General features: G+C 52.3%; 1 protein-coding gene across 1 annotated transcript in view; it reads right to left on the minus strand.

The window, feature by feature from the left end:
- Nucleotides 1-17,306, minus strand: part of Tecpr1 (tectonin beta-propeller repeat containing 1) — a 29,851-nt gene extending 12,545 nt beyond the window's left edge. Inside the window, exons 1-13 of the mRNA XM_052754416.1 lie at nt 17,174-17,306; nt 12,642-12,876; nt 12,362-12,544; nt 12,039-12,161; nt 11,443-11,568; nt 9,241-9,415; nt 9,051-9,151; nt 7,613-7,714; nt 5,676-5,821; nt 3,147-3,652; nt 1,963-2,108; nt 841-996; nt 16-165 (exon numbers count right to left, since the gene is read on the minus strand). Coding sequence (XP_052610376.1) covers nt 16-165; nt 841-996; nt 1,963-2,108; nt 3,147-3,652; nt 5,676-5,821; nt 7,613-7,714; nt 9,051-9,151; nt 9,241-9,415; nt 11,443-11,568; nt 12,039-12,161; nt 12,362-12,544; nt 12,642-12,866 — 2,139 coding nt within the window. The 5' untranslated portion in view covers nt 12,867-12,876; nt 17,174-17,306. The remainder of the gene's footprint in view (nt 1-15; nt 166-840; nt 997-1,962; nt 2,109-3,146; nt 3,653-5,675; nt 5,822-7,612; nt 7,715-9,050; nt 9,152-9,240; nt 9,416-11,442; nt 11,569-12,038; nt 12,162-12,361; nt 12,545-12,641; nt 12,877-17,173) is intronic.
- Between the last annotated feature and the right edge of the window lie 1,447 nt (nt 17,307-18,753).

An 18,753-nucleotide genomic window follows, 5' to 3' on the forward strand; every position in this document is an offset into this window, starting at 1 on the left:
ACCCCCATCACTCACCCAGTCATTCATGTCTTGCTCTGTGGCGGCAGCCAGACGCACGGGCCACCTCTGTCGCGTCCTCTCAGGAGTGTAGAGGGCAAAGGAGTGCTTGGCTTCATTAAGCACTGGGACCAGCACGGTCACCTCATTCAGGAACACATGTAGGTACTGTTGGGATGGGGTGCATGGTGAGCCTGTCACCTTACGCAAGGACCCTCATCTAGACCTCGTTCTTGGGCCTCGTGACCCAATTGCTAGTGCTGAAGCTATACTTGATGAACAAGTGCTTTGGGGCCGAGGCTGTGATCAGTTCATAGAGTGCTTGTCTCGCATGCACCAAGTTCAATCCCCAGCACAGCATAGACCAGGCATGGTGGTGCATGAGAGCCTGTTTCCCACCTGCTCCTCCTAAAAAAAAAACACCTTTAAGTTGACTGCCTGGCACACGTGAGACTAGGCGTCATCTTCCCAACCTCTAGCCTCATCTCAAAGGCCAAAGTCCGGCCAAGCACGATTCAAACGTGTGACCCCAGCACCTGGGAGGGTGACATAAAGGATGGTGAGTTCAAGGCCATCCTAGGCTACGTGGGGAGTTCCAGGCCATGCTGGTTAACTTAGTGAGGCTCCATCTCAAAATAAAAAGGACTAGGAAAATATACAGTGATATTTGGATTAAAAAAAAAAATCAGCTACTGTCAGAGGGGTGCTGGTGTGGTGAGGCCGCAGCACAGGCCCACATGTGCCCACATTGGGCTTTGACCATGAGGACAGTTCTGGGGTTAGCACCTCCAGCGCCATCCCTTGACGGCCCTCCTCCCCTGACAAGGGCTTCCCACCCTGTACCTTCTTTTCCTCATGGACCATGTAATAGATGAAGAGGATGCTGTCTCGAGTCCCGTCATGTCCTGTGAACTGCTCCAGGGCCACACGGACGTCCACCCATTTGTGGGGCTTCCAGTCACACCACCACTGCAGGGCCCCGGTCTTCACCCACACCGACTGTGACACGGACAACCCAGAGCGGTTGGGAGAGGCCACAGGCAGCTCTTTCCCAGAGCCTCACGACCATTCTAGCCCTTGGCCTCTCCTTTGCCTCCTCCCTCCTAGCTGTTTCTCACTTCCACTGATGTCAGTGCCACAAGTGGACACTAGGTGGCGCCAGACACACAGCTGTCTCAGCAGTTTCTGTGGACACATACATCCTTAGCCCATGTTCTGGACAGGGAAACTGAGGCTCAAGGAAGAGGTCACACCTGGCCAAAATCCGAGAGGGAGTCAGTCCTGGCAATCAAGGTCTCAGGCTGCCAGGTGCACAGGCCCACAAGCTTCTGGGCCAGCCTAGGCCAAGATTTCTTGTGTTCTATTTAATTTCTCTTTCCCTGGCCTGACTATGACACACATCCAAGGTTGGGTCTCTGCCTTCAAGGGTATGAGGTATGCCAAGGAGGGTGACCTTGGGGAGGGCAGTGACTGTCTACAACTCCATCCTGACTCAATTCATCAAAATACCACACCTGGAAGTTTAGGCTCCTGGAAGGGGACAGACAAGGTGGCATGGTAGGTCTTTCTCCACCCTGTCCACCACCCTTTGAGGACACTGGCTTCCCGGGGCCCGCAGGGTGCCCTGAAGGCAGTGGGGCCCCAAGAAAAGTCCTTCAGGATAGATGAATAAACCACCAACTCTATTCCTTATCCTTGGATCTGCTTTGGGACCTGGAAGTACTGCTGGGTGTGTGGGACAAACACCTCGCATCAGGGCTGGCATACAGCGAAGAAGCCATCACTAAACGAGCAGGAGCTGGTGTGGTGGCGAGTGCCTGTGACCCCAGCACTCGGGAGGCGGAGGCAGTTGGATGACCAAGGTGACATCAGCCTGGGCTACAGAACGTGTTCCAGGCTAGCGTGGGGGCACAGTGAGACCCGATCTCCGAACAAGCACACGGAGTGCGGCAGAGCCAGCCCTACCTGCTCCACAGCCTGCTCGTAGTGTCTGAAGCTCTCCAGCTCCCGCTTGGTCCTTTCCGTGAGCTGCTGAAAGATCTGCTTCCTCCAGGCCGCGGTCTGGGCGGGCGTGATGGACAGGGACAGCGTCTGCACTGACGAGGACAGGCCTGCGAGAGGCCAGAGCCTCAGGCCAGGTGCCATCCTGCCTGCAGCTGGACAAGTGGCTGGTGTGGTTCCCTACACCCCCATCCCTGTGATGATCTGACAGGATCCAGACCCAGCGAAGGAGTGTCTAGACAGGGTTAACTGAGATGGGCGGACCCACCTTGAATGTGGGGCAGCACCATCCCATGAGCTGGGGCCCCAGCCTGAATAAAAAGGAAAACAGCACCCATCCCTGTTTCTTGACTGTGGGTGCAGTGTGGCTCCCTCCACCATGATGCCAAAATTAGCCTTCCCTCCTAAACCCTCCTTGGCAGGGGTTTTTGTTGCAGCAACTCCAATAGTCCCCAAACCAGTCTTTAAATTATTTTTTTCCGCCGGGCGGTGGTGGCGCACGCCTTTAATCCCAGCACTCGGGAGGCAGAGGCAGGCGGATCTCTGTGAGTTCGAGGCCAGCCTGGTCCAGAGAGCGAGATCCAGGAAAGGCACAAAGCTACACAGAGAAACCCTGTCTCAAAAAACCAAAAAAAATAAAAAATAAAAATAAATAAATAAATTCTCTTTTCCTTCCTTCTCTTTGTGTGTGTATGTGCTGATGGCGGGGTATCTTTTCTCAATCATTTCTCCACCTTACTTTTTTTTCTTTGAGACAGGATCTCTCACTACTTTCGCTGCCTGGCCAGTGAGCTCCAGGACTGTGGTTAATGGCATATACCGCCATACCCAACTCGTACCTGGGCTCTCCCTAGAGGACTCAGGTCCTCATGCTTTGCACAGCGAGCATTTTACCCATGGAGACACCTCCCCAGCTCCAATCTGTTCTTGCCAGAAAGTTCCATCTTACAAACTGCCCTGTGAGCCTTCCTCCCTGGAGCCTCAGAAGGCTGGACTGACCCAAGGTCTTGCCTAGTTAAGGCTGTTGAGCACAGAGCCATCAGGCAGGGCGGCAAGTTGGCCGGTCCTCAGGCTAACCTATACCCCGCGCACCCACAGACACTCACGGGGACGCTTTGGAGACACACCAGTCCCATGGGCTCCCTCACCTGGCTGGACAGTGAACCACTTGAGCACAGAGCCTGCCTCCACGGCACACCCTCCTCCAGACACCCAGGCCCACAGAGGATGGTCATCTGCCCCGTAGGGCTCCTCCATGCCCAGTGGGAAGAGCCCCAGGGAGGAGAGGCCTGTAGTCTCAGGAAAGCCTGCAGCTGGCTGGTTAGACACCCTCTTGGGCTCCTTTAGGTCAATGTTGGTCCAGGGCAGCTCGGCTGGTGTGGAGGCTGGGCCGTGGCACTCATCGGCGCTAGAGGCCTCAGGAGCCTTCCCTTCGCCTTTGGCCAGGCAGGAGTTCTCCATGCTTTGCTCGGTGTTCCTGCTGGTCTCGGAGCCCTTGGACAAGCTCTCTTTAAGGTTCCTGGAATTGTCCAAAGATTCTTTGGGGAGAGGTTGTTCGGGGCCCTGTCTCTCGGCTTCCGAGGAGGCATCGGTATCACTGGGTGCAGACTCCGAACCACTGCCCCTCACCTCATCACCGAAGAAGCAGCCAGCGCTGGGGACAAAACAGGACAAACTCACTTCCTGGTGGAAGATGTGTTTTGCCACTGGAACTAACTGTGTGGATTCAGCCAAGTCGCAAGCTCACGGAGCTGTCTGCTGCTCCTGTCCAGCACACATGGACTCTGCTTCCCAGGGGCTGAAGACCCCATCACACCCCAAAGGATTGAAGGGGGATGTGGATTTGTTGTTCTTAGATGGGCTGGGGAAGTAGTTCAGTTGGTAAAGCAGTTGCCTGGAATGGGTGAAGCCTTGAGTTTGGTTCTCGGCACCCCATAAAACTGGGTGCACGCCTGTCATCTCAGTTTGGGGGAGGTAGAGGCAGGAGGACCAGGAGTTCAAGGGTTATCCTCCATGACACAGACAGGCTATATTCCATGTTGCCTGGAACTCATTCTGTAGCTACCCCTGAATTTATAGCAATCCCACCACACTCAACCGGAGTACCGAGACAGGGTCTCATGTATCCCAGGGCTGGTCTCAAACTCATTATATAACCATGGATGACCTTAAACTCCTGATTCTCCTGCCTCTACCTTCCAAATGCCAGGATTACAGTGTACCGCCATACCTAGTTCATGTGGTGTTGAGGATGTAACCCAGAACTTCGTGCATGATAGACGAGCACTGCTCCAACATCACCAGCTCTCTGGTGTCTCTCTGATTAGGGGAAAGTATACTGAGGGTTTTTTTTCTTCTTCTGTTTTTGTTGGTGTTATTATTATTGTTATTATTATTATTGTAGGAGTGAGGATTAAATCCAGGGCTAGAGAAGTGGTTTAACAAAGAGCAATCTATCTTCTATCTATCTATCTGTCTATCTGTCTATCTATCTATCTATCTATCTATCTATCTATCTATCTATCTATCTATCTATTTTGGTTTTTTTGAGTCAGGGTTTCTCTGTGCAGCTTTGGCTGTCCTGGAACTCGCTCTGTAGACCAGGCTGGCCTCAAACTCAGAGATCCACCCGCCTCTGCTGGAACTAAAGGCATGTGCCACCACCACCCAGCTGTACTTTTGTATTTTAAGATGACCTCACTAAATTACCTTTGTAGGTAATTTTGAACTCCTTCTGTAGTCCAGGCAGCCCTTGAATTTGTGATCCTCCTGCCTTAGCCTCTGAGTGATGGGATTACAAGGCACGTGCTACCATGCCCAACTAAAGTTGACCTTTATTGCTGTTGCTGTTTTGAAACAGGGTGTTAGCATCATACTCACTATGACCCTCCAGCCTCCACATCCCCAAGCACTGGGATTACAGGTGTGTACTACCATCTCTGGACTACACTGACTACTTTAAAGCATACAATCCAGTAGCATTTTGCACACTTAAAAATCCATGCAACTGTTAACTATTACCCAGTGTCTTGGTTAGCTTCAACTGTCAACTTGACAAGCTTAGAATCAGTCATTTGGGAGGTGACTCTCAACTGGGAATTGCCTAGGTCATACTGGCCTGTGGGCAAGTCTGTGGGGGAGTCTTGATAATTAATTGATGTAGAGGGCACAGCCCACTGTGGGCAGCACCATTCCCTGGGCAAGTGGTCCTGAGCTATAGAAGAAAGCTAGATAGGCATGAGCCTGTGGGTGAGCCGGTAAGCAGCGTTCCTGCATAGTTCAGGTTGTAACTCCTCGCTTGGCTGTAACTTCTTTAGTCAGAGGTAATGCTCAATGTGTGGACCAGCAAGCAGGCCTGCCTTCAAGTTCCTGTCTTGACTCCCTCAATGATGGACTATGGCTTGCAATTGAAATAAACTCTTTCCTCCACTAAATTGCTTCTGGTAAGAGTGTTTTATCATAGTAATCAAGATATGATTAGGGTGCCTAGCTACAGAATTTTTTCTTTTGTCTTTTCGTTTTTGTTGGAACAAAGTCTCACTGTGCAGCTCAGGCTTGTCTAGAACTCACAATCCTCTGATAAAGACTGATTTTCTGCAAGGTCATTGGCCTTGCCCCATGAGGCCACAGACAGTCTGTCCCACCCAACTCCTCTGTGCCCTGCTGCCTGGTGTCACCTGAGGAGACTGGATGAGCTGCCGGAGTGTGACCGGTCACTTTCTCGGCCCACAACGATGGCCTTCCATGTCTTCCCGCTGAGCTCACTGGGGGTGACGCCCTGTCGGAAGTACACAGCTCTGTCCTCACAGCTGATACCCCAGACCTGGAACAGACAGGGGTGCTGTTGAGAGGCAGCTGGGCACATACCTGGAGCTCCTACCCCTTCTGTCAGGGGCTGGGGAAGAGTGGAGGGTCCAGGAGTGCTCAATAGGGCTGCAGGACAGGTATGCAAATGCAGACAGGAGTCCCCTTATCGTGACACAGGGGGCAAGTAGGAGTGCATTTGTCAGGACTAGGAATATCTGGTGGGGGTGGCAGATGATTGCAGAAACCCGGAAATCCAGGCAGGAAAAGGCTGGCAGGGCTGGGGGAAGTGAGAGGTTAGAGCAAATCCAGAGAATCAGAAGCCTGGCTCTGGGTCTCCAAAACTTCAGACTGGGGCTATGGGATGACAAGGTCCAGGGTAGACAGGGCTGACAGGTACTGTGCTGGGACACAGAGTCCTCTTGGTGCTTTTGCCTTAATTAAAAAAAAAACAAAAAACTAATTATGTGTATTTTTGTGTGTATGTGTGTAGGTGTGTGCATACAAATGCAGGGGCCCATGGAGGCCAGAAGGCATTGGATCCCTTGGTTAGAGGTGGTTGTGAGCTGTCCCAAGATGGGTACGGGGAGCAGAACTTGGATCTTCCCAAGAGCAATATGTGCTCTTAACTGCTCAGCCATCTCTCCAGTTTCGTGTTTTATTTTTTGAGATAGGGCCTCATGTAGCCCAGGCTGGGCTGGAACTTACTATGTCAGCAAGGATGACTTTGAACTTCTGATCCTCCTGCCTCCACCTCCCCATGCTGGGATTGCAGGCATGCACAACATTGGTTTTATGTGGCACTAGGGATCTAACCCAAGAATTATTTATTTATAAGTATGTCTGTCCCTGAACGAGTTTATGTGCACCACAGGTGTGCATGTGCCTGCAAAGGCCAGAAGAATGTGTTTGATCCCCAGGAACTGGAGTTATAGACAACTGTGAGCTGTCCAATGTGGGTGCTGGGAACTGAACCAGGGTCCTCTGTAAGAGTAGTAAGCACTTTAAACCACTGAGCCACTTCTCCAACCCCTCACATCTTTATAAAAATTATTTTTTAGATGGGTGGTGGTGGGGCACACCTTTAAACCCCGCACTCAGGAGGCAGAGGCAGGTGGATCTATGAGTTAGAGGCCAGCCTGGTCTACAGAGCGAGTTCCAGGACAGCCAGGGTTACACAGAGAAACCCTGTCTCAAAAAACAAAAACAAAACAAAACAAAAAACCCATTATTTTATGTGTCTAATGTTGTGTCTGAATACATGTCTGTGTACCACATATATGTCTGGTGCCTGCAGAGGCCAGAAGAGGTAGTTGGATCCCCTAGAACTGGAGTTAAAGACAGTTGTGAGCCATACGGTGCTGGGAATCGAACCCGGGTCCACTAGAAGAGCAGCCAGTGATCTTAACCACTGAGCCATCTCTCCAGCCCCAAACCGCACTATTTTTTAGGAGGAAGGAAACACTGTCCTACTGTAAAGATGACATCCATGAGAAAAACATGGCATCACAGAGTCAAAGAGAAGGAACACAGTTCTCTCATTTAGCAACGCCCCCCACCCCAAGTCTCTCAATGCTACCTTCTTATAGCTAGAATGCATGCCCCACCCTTCCTCACCAGGAGACTGCCCTGCAGGGTCCTAAGTGAAACGACCTTGAGCCAAATAGAGATGCCAGAACTCTAGAACCCCCTCACTCTCCCCACCCCCATGTACCCTCACTGTGCTCATCTGGAATCCCTGCTGAGGAAGAAGGGACGGGAGGGTGGCAGGTAGATAAGCTGTACTGGGATGAACCACGTGCATATCTACCTGGTCATTCAGCCCCACATTGACCATTGTCATTTCTCCAACCATCTCGATCCAACTGGTGCCACAGGGGTTGTGGGAGTTGACACCCCTTCGGAACCACACCTGGAAAATCAGAAAGAAGCATGCATTCCTGGAGATCTTTGGAGACCGAGGTCTGCGCGCGTGCGTGCGTGCGTGCGTGCGTGTGTGTGTGTCTGTATGTGCGCGCACGCACATCCGTCCGGACATCCATCTGTCTGTCTGTCTGTGTGCTTGAGCATGCAGATATGCGTGCAGGGCAGAGGACAACCTCATCTGTCATTCCACAAGTGCCGTCCACCTTGGTTTTTTTTTGAGACAGGGTCTCTCACCAGCCTAAACCTTGCCAAGTAAGCTTGGCGGGCCGGCCTGCAAGCTCCAGGGATCCGTCTGATCCCACCTCCCAGCAAGGGGATTACAAGCACACACCAGCATGCCCAGCACTCTCACATCGGGTCTAGGGCTGGAAGTCAGGTCCTCATGATAGCAAGGCAAGTAAGTGTTTTACCCACCAACTGAGCCACCTCCGAATCTGAGGGGAGCTTATTTATTTATTTGGGGGGTGGGCAGAGAGGGACACGTATCATACAGCTTGCATGTGGAGGTCAGAGGACAATTGTGGGGGTTGGTTCTCTCCCTCCACCACGTATGTCCTGGGGCTTGAACTCAGGTTGTCAAGCTTAGTGGCAGGCACCTTTACCCAATGAATCACCTCACTGGCTCATTCCAGAAAATCTTTTTAAGGTACTGGGTTGGCAGGAATGGCTCCTACATACAGTTAGAATGAATCCATGATGTACAAGGTCCTAGCTTCCTTCCCCCAGCACCACAACAGACAGGGAGATGATAGATGGACAGATAGATTTCACAAAGGCATATAAAATTGGCTAATGTGACTGGACCTGCCTCTGGTAAGATACAAGTGGCAGAGGAGAGAAGAAAAGCATTTAAATGGCCAAGGTTGCTGGCATATTGGCTTCCCATTATCTGATATGGTTGGCCTATAGAATAATAAACATGGCTGTTCAGTATTTTAGTCCAGGGATGTGAGTGAGGGTACCACAAGCCGGCATCAAACATCCCAGAGGTGGGTGATGATTTCAACACCAGAAAAAGCTCGCAGTAGGGGTTGGGGATGTGGCTCAGCTGGTAGAGGAGTTGCTTGGCATGCATGAAGTCCAGGGTTTGGTCCCCAGCACTGCGTCAGCCAGGTATGATGGTAAATGTCTGTAATCTGAGCAGGAGGGTCGGAAGCTCAAGGCCAGCCTCTGCTACATACTATGTTTAGTATACCATCTCAAAAAGAAAAGAAAAACTCACAGGATCTGTACTAATGGGTTTAGAAGATGCTCACAGGAACAAAAACCCTTGGTATTAAATGGCACCATTACCCACCCCAGCTCCAGCCCCCAGCTCTTACTTTGCGGTCCTTTGTGATGGCCCAGACCACACTGACTCCCGCGGAGACGTGCATGATACCATTTTCAGACCCAGGAGGCTCCACTATGGACCAGGAACTTCCTGCCAGTCCCCAAAGAAACCCCAGGCAGCCTCCATCAGCCAAGATTCTGGACAGGAAGTACCCCGCTTCCTGTTACGGGGCTGGCTACCTTTTGGGTTATTCCTGCAGATTCCTTCTCTGACCAGGGCTTGCCCCTCCCAGAGGGTGGCCCATATGAGGTCATGAGGCCCACAGCTGATCTGGACCACCTCTCCTGGGGTATCCACAAGAGACCAGGAGGAGCCTTCTGGGTTGGGGTGGCTGACATCCTCTCGATACCACACCTGGGAGGAGAGAAGCAAATGTGGTATTCACATCATCAAATCTGTCTACCTGCAGAGGCCACATATGAGGGTCTCTGACACACTCACAGATCTTCACTCTGTAGACCTCCCTTCATATACACACCTTGGTGAGAAAGTGCAAAGCCTGGATTTTGGTGGGTCTAGAGAGACAGACCTATTCTCGGCAGCTGCCTGTGAGAACAACTGCAAGCCGACTCCAGTGTCAGCATGGAGTGCTCAGCAGCTCCCAGGCAGTCCATGAAACCTGTGCCCCCTAGTGGTGAAGTGCTCCCAGGACACCTGTCACAGGGGAAGGCAGGCAGGGGTGGGGGTGGGGGGGCGACGACAACCCAATGTCTGAAATGTCCGCTTCTTTTGCTCTTTAACCTGAACAATGAAATTCCTCTTTCCCATATCCTTGCCAAGGATTGTTGTCCGTTAATTTCTTGATGATAGCCATTCTGACTCCGGTGAGATGGTATCTCAAAAGTAGTTATGTCTGTGTGTGTGTGTGTGTGTGTGTGTGTGTGTGTGTGTGTGCATGTGCGCGCGAGTGCATGCATGTGCATGTTCATATTTGTGCATGGTCACGTATGCACAGGGCCCACAGAATAGGACTTGTAGCTGGGATCGATAGCACATACCTATGCAGTTGATTCAGTTCAGGTAAAGGAGATAAGGGAAGGATGGCTCCGCAGAACCGTCTTCAGACTAGGGACCCTGACTTCTCTGGTCTTGCCACCCTACCCTTACGATGGGCCCTGCTGGACCAGCTCTGGGAAGCCCCTCTTTGGCTACCAAGTAGGCAGCCTCAGGGAACAAGTCTCTCCCTCCCGGAGCACAGGGCCCTGGGGCCACTTCTTGTGGAGCGCAGGGGTGGTGCCGGGTGATCCTGGCTCACAGCTAGCTGGCACTCAGGTGGGTGGCCCTACTCTACCTTCTCTTTGCATCCAGGTGGAGTGTCTTGAGCTGGCGCTCCCACTCTGCTCGGCCCCTCTCTACCACCCTTCAGAAAGGCTCCGAGGAAAGGATTGTGGTTTACCTAAACCTGAGAGAGCATGACCCCAGCCAAAGGTAAGCCTGCTGAAAAGAATCTGCTGACTGTTCCAAAGACAGTGAAGACCTGTGGTTAATGTGGTTAATGCAGGAGTTACTGAATAACCATAAAATAAGATCTAAAACCACAAGGAAGGCATCAGACCCCTATGCTCAGGATCATCTGTGTTCCTGTTGCCATCCAGGTTTGGTGTTTTTCACAAACTCTCTGAGAAAAGATTTCTCCCTAAATATGCATCTATCCATCACTACCAGTCTACATACCTATCACCTACCCATCCATCCAACCATCCATCCATCTATCCATCTACTCACCTATACATCTCCCTCACCCTCCATCTATACACCTACCATCCATCCACCCGCACATCATGCATCCACACCCTCCCACCCATCAACCACTTGACCCACTCCTCATCCACCTAATCACTTCCCATCCATTCACACACCCATCATCCATTCAACCATCCACCCAACCATCTACTCACTCACCCACCATCCGTTTGTCCCACCACTGACCCATTCGTCTCCCTGTCATCTACCCACCCACCCACCTACCCACCCAGGAGTCTTCTGTTATCTATCACATCTACTTACGCTACATCATCCATCCATCCATATACCCACCATCATCCATCCAGCTACACACCATCAGTCTCTCCACACATCGGCCATTCGCCCACCCACACATCCACAATGCTCCTGGAGACTGGAGGAAGGAGCTGGCAGGGAGCCCAGAACCTGTCCCAAGGAGACAGAATTGATTACATCTGAGTCTGAAGTGGGCTAGGACGAGGGACAGGTCCCAAGGCTTCCAGGGTATTGTGGAGTCTGGTAACTTTTCTGCCCGCCCAGGCAGTCCCAGTTCCAGGGACAGGAGGCCAACAGCTCTCTTCCTTCTGCACCGCTGCAGCCTGCAGCTGGCCTCCTTTGCCATGTCAAACCTCGGGCACCGTGGTAGCGGGACTTACCTTTCCCTGCAGGGACACAGCCCACACTGACAGGCGGCCCACAGGCTCCTCTGTGATCTCCCACCCTCCCACAGACAGGTCATTGAAGGGGTCAGGGAGTTCCTTGGGGTCATCCTTCGAGGGGATCTGAAAAAAAAAAAAGGGGTGAGAAGCAATGGCTGTCACCACCTGGTGACCTGCACTGCGTCACCCTCCCCCGCCGGCCTCTCCTCCAGTCCTTCCACCCTCCCCGTGGGCCATCCTGTCTGACTTCACAAGACTGCAGGCCTGTGGACCTGGCCATGGATACCCTCTGTTCTGTCCCCTTCATACGACGCCAGACCTGAGCCACTGCTTTGGCTCTGGGTCATGGGGACAACGTTAGAGCTTTGGTGGGGGAGGGGAAAGGACAAGTTCAGTGTTGACTTTGGACCCTGTGTGGCTGTCTCCCAAATGAGGGGACTTGTAGGGCTACAGCAAATAAATCAAAGGCCAGGTCCTAGGGTGGGCATGGTGTCCCCTTGCACCCCAGTGCGGGGAAGAAGATGCCTATCCTTGTGACCCTATCGGGGACCCCATGCCCCACCCACACTCTTGCCCCATTTAGGCACAAAGACCTTGGCCCAGGCGTCCCGGGATTTGTATCTCCTATACCGGATCCACTTCCGCCTCCGCACGCAAGAATTCCACTTCTTGTCTCTAGTGTAGGTGGCGGGAAAGTCCATAGCGTACGTCCACCCCTGAAATACCAAGGTTGGAGCCTTATCTGGCTTGGCGGGGGAGGGCGTGGAATCTGAAGGGATGGGAAGGTGGAGGGAAGGAGGGACTAGGGTATCCAATCCCGTAGCAAGCAGAGGTTGGACACCAACAGGGAGGGTGCCACCGGGGGACAAGCTGAGCAGCCCAAGGGGCATCCATGGAGGGTACTGAGTTCACCTACCCCTTTCTCGGTGGGCTCCCCTCCAAAGTTCTCATCCACGTACCAGTCCGATTCCCATTCCCAGTGTGGCGAGGGCAGGGCTACCCCGTCCAGCGGCCGATGCTGGAGCCCACTCACGTCACTCCACGACCAGCGGTCACTCGGCAGGAGCTTCTCACAGAAGCCTCCCATGGGGTTCCAACGCTGAGGCCAGGAGATACAGGGGTGGTCTCAGGGACGAGCTGGAGGGGAGCGGACCACCTCAGCAACCCCCCCCACCCCCCCCCCCCACCAGCACTACCTGATTCTCATAGGCCTCCTCTCGGTGGCGGATGGGCACATCACTGGAGCACACGTACAAGTAGACCTGGTTGTCGCAGGCGATGCCCCAGCAGCACTGAGTGGCTGCGCTGACCCGCTTGAACTCCATCTGGACATCCTTGCAGAGCTCCCAGTACTGGCCAGCCGTCGACAAGGTATACACTCTCCCGAAGAGGTCCACGGCCCACAGCACAGAGGCAGGCATGGCCACAGTGCTGTGGCGAAGATGGGGACAAGAGAAAAGCCATCAGTGTCATGGCTCCTGGACCAGGGGACATCATGGAAACCTTGTTTAGTGGCTGCATCATCCCACACACGGCACATGGAGGTTCCCAAGAGACAAGCAAGCAGTCACCATAGCAACCAGAAGCAAAGCGTGCCTTTTAGTATAAACTTCTTTCTTTGTCTCTTCTTCTTTCTCATTATGGGGATGCTTTGCCTCTTTAAATTTGAGACAGGGTCTCATGTGCCCCAGGGCTGGTCTCAAATGTTCTCTGTAGCTAGGATGATCTTGACTTCTGATCCTCCTGCCGCTGCTTCCCAAGTGCTGAGGTTACAGGCGTGCACCACCACACCCAATTTATATTAATTATATTAGCATGCACGGAGTGCTGGGTTTCATCTCCAGCATCCCAGAGACTAGGTGTGGTGGCTCACGCCTGTAATCCCAACACTCAGAAAGGTAGAGTTGAAGGTCCGCCTCAGCTACGTGAGAACCTGTCGAGAGAGTCCAGCCCGGGAATTGGAAGTACTGGGAAGATAGGTAAGTTTATTTAGGGACCTCGAGGCTGTGCCAGGCCGCTCCACTCTTGCAGTCTGCCACAGGCACGGGGGCGCTCCAGAAGGCTCTGCCAGTGTGATGAGGACTGGAGATGGAACAATCTGGAAATAGGAGCATCTGCCTCAGGCAAAATCGGCTCTTTTGGAACCCAGTGAGTCTGACAGTCACAAAGGAGAAAGCGGTCTTGCAGGGATATGCAACAGGAAGCCAGAGGCAGGCAGGGACAACTTTTGAGAAACATCCATGACCTGAAATAGAAACTCCAGGAGGGAGACTGACCACCAGAATGCACCAGACGCACCAGAATGCAGTGATTTTTTTTTGGGGGGGGGGTGAGGAGAATGGAGTGTTCCCACAGAACCAATGATCTCTTCAACCACAGGGGCTCTCTCTTCCTCTCTAGCAAACACACACACACACACACACACACACACACACACACACACTCACGTGTACACATGTGGGTGGGGTGGGAATCAGGATACTAGCTTTCTGAGTTCATCTCTGTCTAGAGACCTTAGTTGGGGCCCCAGTGGCACCAACTGTCTATCCTTCCTTCCTCTGGGCCAGTCTTGAAGGCCCCTCTACCTGCTTCACACTGACCATTGAGAGTTGTCAGAATCCAGAGCACCAGAGTTTGGGGCCTGGCTCTATGACTTCTTCTCTTTATTATTTTGTTTGTTTTTATTTTGCTTTGAGACAGGGTCTCCCATAGCTCCAACTCACTGTGAAGCAGAGGATGATCTTGAACGCCTAACTCCACCTCCCGAGTGACAGGCTTACAGGTGTGCACCCCCACAGGTGGCTTCTAACATCACCAAAGCTAACTATCCTCTCTGTGCCTTGAGTACATGTAACAACATGTGACAAACAGAAAGGAAAAGGGACCTACCTCCTACGAACTAAATGAGGTAACACAGACACAGAACTTAGGATAAACATTGTTCAGTGTCCAGCATGACCTCTGTGACTGTCACTGATGTCACTTTATCACTGGATACAAAACCATTACACATTCACCTCAGTTTTTGTTTATATGTTGGAGTCAAGGTCTCACTATATAGTCCAGGCTGGCCTGAACCCCACAATCTTTCTGCCTCAGTCTCCCTAGTGCTGGCATTACAGGTGTTTGCTGTCTTACCAGGTTCCGGTCTCTTGAGGAGAAAAATCAAGCCAGAGGTGGACAACAAGGCTCAGTAGGTAAAGGCCATTTGCCACACAAGGCTGGCGATGTGAGTTTAACCTCCTGAGTCCACATAAAGGTAGAAGAGGAGAACCTACTACACAAAGTTGCCCTCTGTTACTAGTATGCGCACACACATACACATACACAATATTAACAAATAAATTTAAAAAGCAATTTTTAAAAAAGGAAATAAAACTCAAGCCAGCCAAGGTGGTACATTCCCGTAGTTCCAGCACGTAAGAGGCAGAAATAGGATGAGGAGTTCAAGGCCAGCCTAGGCTACATTGTAAGAGTCTGTCTCAATCCCCACCTCCTCCAAAAACAATTCACAGCCGGGCGTAGTTGCAAACTGCCTTTAATCCCAGCACTTGGGAGGCAGAGCCAGGCGGATCTCTGTGAGGTCGAGGCCAGCCTGGTCTACAGAGTGAGATCCAGGACAGGCACCAAAACTACACAGAGAAACCCTGTCTCGAAAAACCAAAACCAAACCCAATTCACAATTCAATGTATAAACAACCAATTAAGTCAAGCTGAGCCTGAAGGTTGAGCTCAAAAAGTAAAGATGTATTTGAAACATTTTCCTTCAGATAAATGACTAAGCAGTAATTTTCTTTCAGACATAGTTGAACCTTCTGGGCAGCTAATGGAAGAATACTCTGCTGCAGAAACAGGATGGAGCAGGGGCTGTATTTACCAACTCCCTTCCAAGTGGGGACTCAGGCACTAGTCACATCTGAGCTAAAGGCCATACCGGGCAAACATCCTTGACCAACCACAACTCCTTTGTGCCTCTCCACAGGATGCTTCCCCAGCAGGTCACATGCCTCTTCCTGTGAGATCACCATGCAACCTGGCTTGGGTCACTGGGTCACAGGACTCTTGAAGTGGGTGTATGGAGGTCTTGTGATTCTGGGATCCTGAGATATCATTGTTTTTGCAGAAGCGAAGGGATAGAGGGCACGTCTCCCACGGAAGCAACCTCTACTTCACCACAAACCTCTAAAAACAAATGTAACTCGGTCCTTCGGTCGTTTGGTTAAACAGACTCAGCACCACAAAAGCCAGCTGCCTTTCTGGGTCAGTTTATCCACAGATCCCTTCCAAGATCGAGAGAATAGCCTGGTGTGGTGGCACATGCCTGCACTCTCAGCGCCCCCCCCCCCCCCAAGGCAGGATTGCTCTGAGTCCAGGCTAGCTTGGCCTCCATAGTGAGCCCTATGTCTCACAAACAAAGACAAGAGGCCTGGGAAGATGGCTTAGTTGGTAAAGTGCCTTGTAAGGAGGAGGACCCGAGTTCAACGCATGTTAAAAAAGAAAAAAAAAAGTGTGTCCTGAGGGTGGGGGGAGAGGTGTGGTCAGCCGGGTGGCTGATTGGATAAAGATACTTTCTGTCAAGCTGGACAACCTAAGTTTGATCCCTGGGACTCACATGGTGGAAGGAGAGAACCCGCATCTGCAAGTTGTCTTCTGATCTCCACATGTGAGCCATGAGACACACACACACACACAATAAATAAATGTAAAATAAAAATTTTAAGTGAGGCATAATGGCACTTGTTTATAATCCCAGAGCTGAAGAGGTGGATCCTTGGGGCTCCTTTGCCTGTCACCCTAGCCTAATCAGTGGCCCCAGGCTAGTGAGAAATCCTGTCTTAAAAACAAAACAAAACAAGGAAGATGTGCAGGTTGACCTCTGGCCTCCACATCCACATGTGCATCTATCTGCACACAGAGAGAGAGAGAGCCAGAACAGGGCAAGTAGGGGGTAGACGTCCTAAAAGCCACAACCCTGCACCAGGAGGCATCCAAATGTTTACTTCTCCCAAATCTAAGGGCTTCCTCTTTTTTCTATTACACCCCCACTCCTATCTGCTGTGCACTGGCTATTAAAGTTGTTTTTCTGGCTGCCAAGTGCAGGAACTACTCCAAAGCGGCATTAGAGTTAAAAGAGAAGACAGAGCTTGTATGGGAGTGAGGGCCCTTCCTGAAGAATAAACAGAGTCCGCCCAGCCCCGGCGGCAGGCAGGAGGCACCCTGGCTTTTATCCAGTTCCCGCACTTGGCCGACAGGTGGGTCCCCCGCACTGCCATCAGGAGCATATGTCGGAGCTGTAGGGCCCTGACCATCTGCCTACACTAATCCCAGGGCAAGGAGATTTGCTCCCAACAACGTCAAGGGAGAAGACTACGGACAGGCCCGTGGACGCTCCATTCCTCTAAATCATTCAGACTTCAGCGATCGGCTTCTTCAAATCACTGCGGTCCTAAGGCTGCAGTGGGGGCGTGCTGTGAACCCGGTCCCTGGGCTGGAATTTGGGGGTTCGAGGTAGGGGTAGGGGTGGGGGCGGTGCCCCGCAGGTGTGCAGCAGAGAACACAGGTACAGTCAGTCCCTCTCCCTCCTCTATCGACCGTCCCAGCAAACGCAGCCAATGGAGGAGGGGGAGCGGGAAACCGGAGGCACCTCGGCTCTGAGCCGCCCCAACCTCCCCGGATAGGAGTCCCCCCGGTCCTGTCACCGATGCTATGGGGACACCGCTGCACTTACCTGGGCCCACGCCCGGCGGGGCGGGTTCCTAGTGGATGCTCCCGAACTCCTTAGTCTATTGCTACAGCCGGGCCCTCCCCCGGCCTCAGGTGAGAGGGCAGGCCGGAAGCAATGGTCAGGTCAGCACTGATTGGTCAGCCTCACGGTGACGCAACTGCCTGGGAGCTCTCGATTGACTGCTGCACTCGGCGGCCGGCGAGCTCACCGGCGCTGGGTCGGCGCGCTTGCGCACTCCCGAGGTCGCGCTTGGTCCCGCGGGCCGGCTGAGTCCTGCGTGTGAGGAAGCTAGGCGCCCGTTGCTGCATCCTCTCCCCTCAGGACCTGGCTTCCGGAGCGGAGCAGGCAGGTGTAGACGCGAGAACCTCAGGCGAGGAGGGGCGGGCCGGGAGCATGTTGAAACGGAGACCGTATGGTGACCTGAGGACAGGCGGGCGTGTTGGGGGCCGCGCCTGGCCTGGGACCCGCAGAGGAGGACATGGCGACTGGATGGATTCCTTGGAACTAGAAAGTAGCCCTGAGCACAGACGTTAATCTTTTTGGAAACGTGACTTTTGTGACTGCACCGTGGCGTCAGGGTATTTATTGCTCCGTCTCTTGGGGTTGCCGTTGATAACCTAGATCGATGGAGCATAATATTAATGTTGATGTGTGAGTGTTCCCTGGATGTACTGATGTCTTCCCACTTTGTTGCAAGAATTCCTTATGAGGAGTAGGAAAAATGTCTTCCTACTCCTCATAAGGTCCCAGTGACTGATCAAACTGATTGCACTGAAGTTCATCAGACTTAACAGTACGTGGATGAGGGGTTGCCTACAAGAGTGACCCTGAAGTTGGGCCCCTGAAAGTCCCCCCTCGTCATAGCTGATGGCTTCCGCATAGCCTGTGTGCTCTAGCACCTCCTAAGATCCTATGCAGTCGGGGCCGAATGGCATATAAATGGCTGGGGGAGCATCTGAAAGCTCAGGTCCAGTGACCCTTCCAGTCCCCTCTGAGGGAATGTCAGCAGTCTGGCCTCTAGCACGCTGATCTGATGAGCATGGCAGCTGCTTTCCTCCGAGGACCTCATTCTACAACACACTTTGACCTACACAATAATCCAAAAGAGCTGAGAGACTCAGCCCTTTACTTTCACTCACTTGAGTTTATGGCCTGATAGAGCAGACTTTGCTCGGCCACGTGCTTCTTCCATGGTGTGTTGCCTAGCTAGGGACCTAAGAGCAACGGGAGCCATGGACTCACAAAATTGTGAGGCAAAATAAACATTTATGTATTTATTTTTGAGACAAGAGTTATGGTATGTAGCCCAGGCTGACCTTGAACCCATGGTCATCCTACCTCAGCCTCCTGAGTGCTAGGATTACAGGTGTGCACCATCGCACCCAGCAACCTTTCCTCTTTATTAGTTATCTCAGGTGTTTGCTGCAGCAATGGGAGCCTGACCCCACACCCTCCTCCTTTCTTGGTTCTTTCAAAAACGTTTATATGTATGAGGGTGTTCTCTGCATTAAGGTATGTGCACCATGGACATGCAGTGCCTGAGAAGGTCAAAACAGGCACTGGATTCCTGGGATCCAACCCCT

The sequence above is a fragment of the Peromyscus californicus genome, unplaced genomic scaffold, assembly GCF_007827085.1.
Source record: "Peromyscus californicus insignis strain IS unplaced genomic scaffold, ASM782708v3 Scaffold_2__1_contigs__length_46816999, whole genome shotgun sequence".
Lineage (NCBI taxonomy): Eukaryota > Metazoa > Chordata > Mammalia > Rodentia > Cricetidae > Peromyscus > Peromyscus californicus.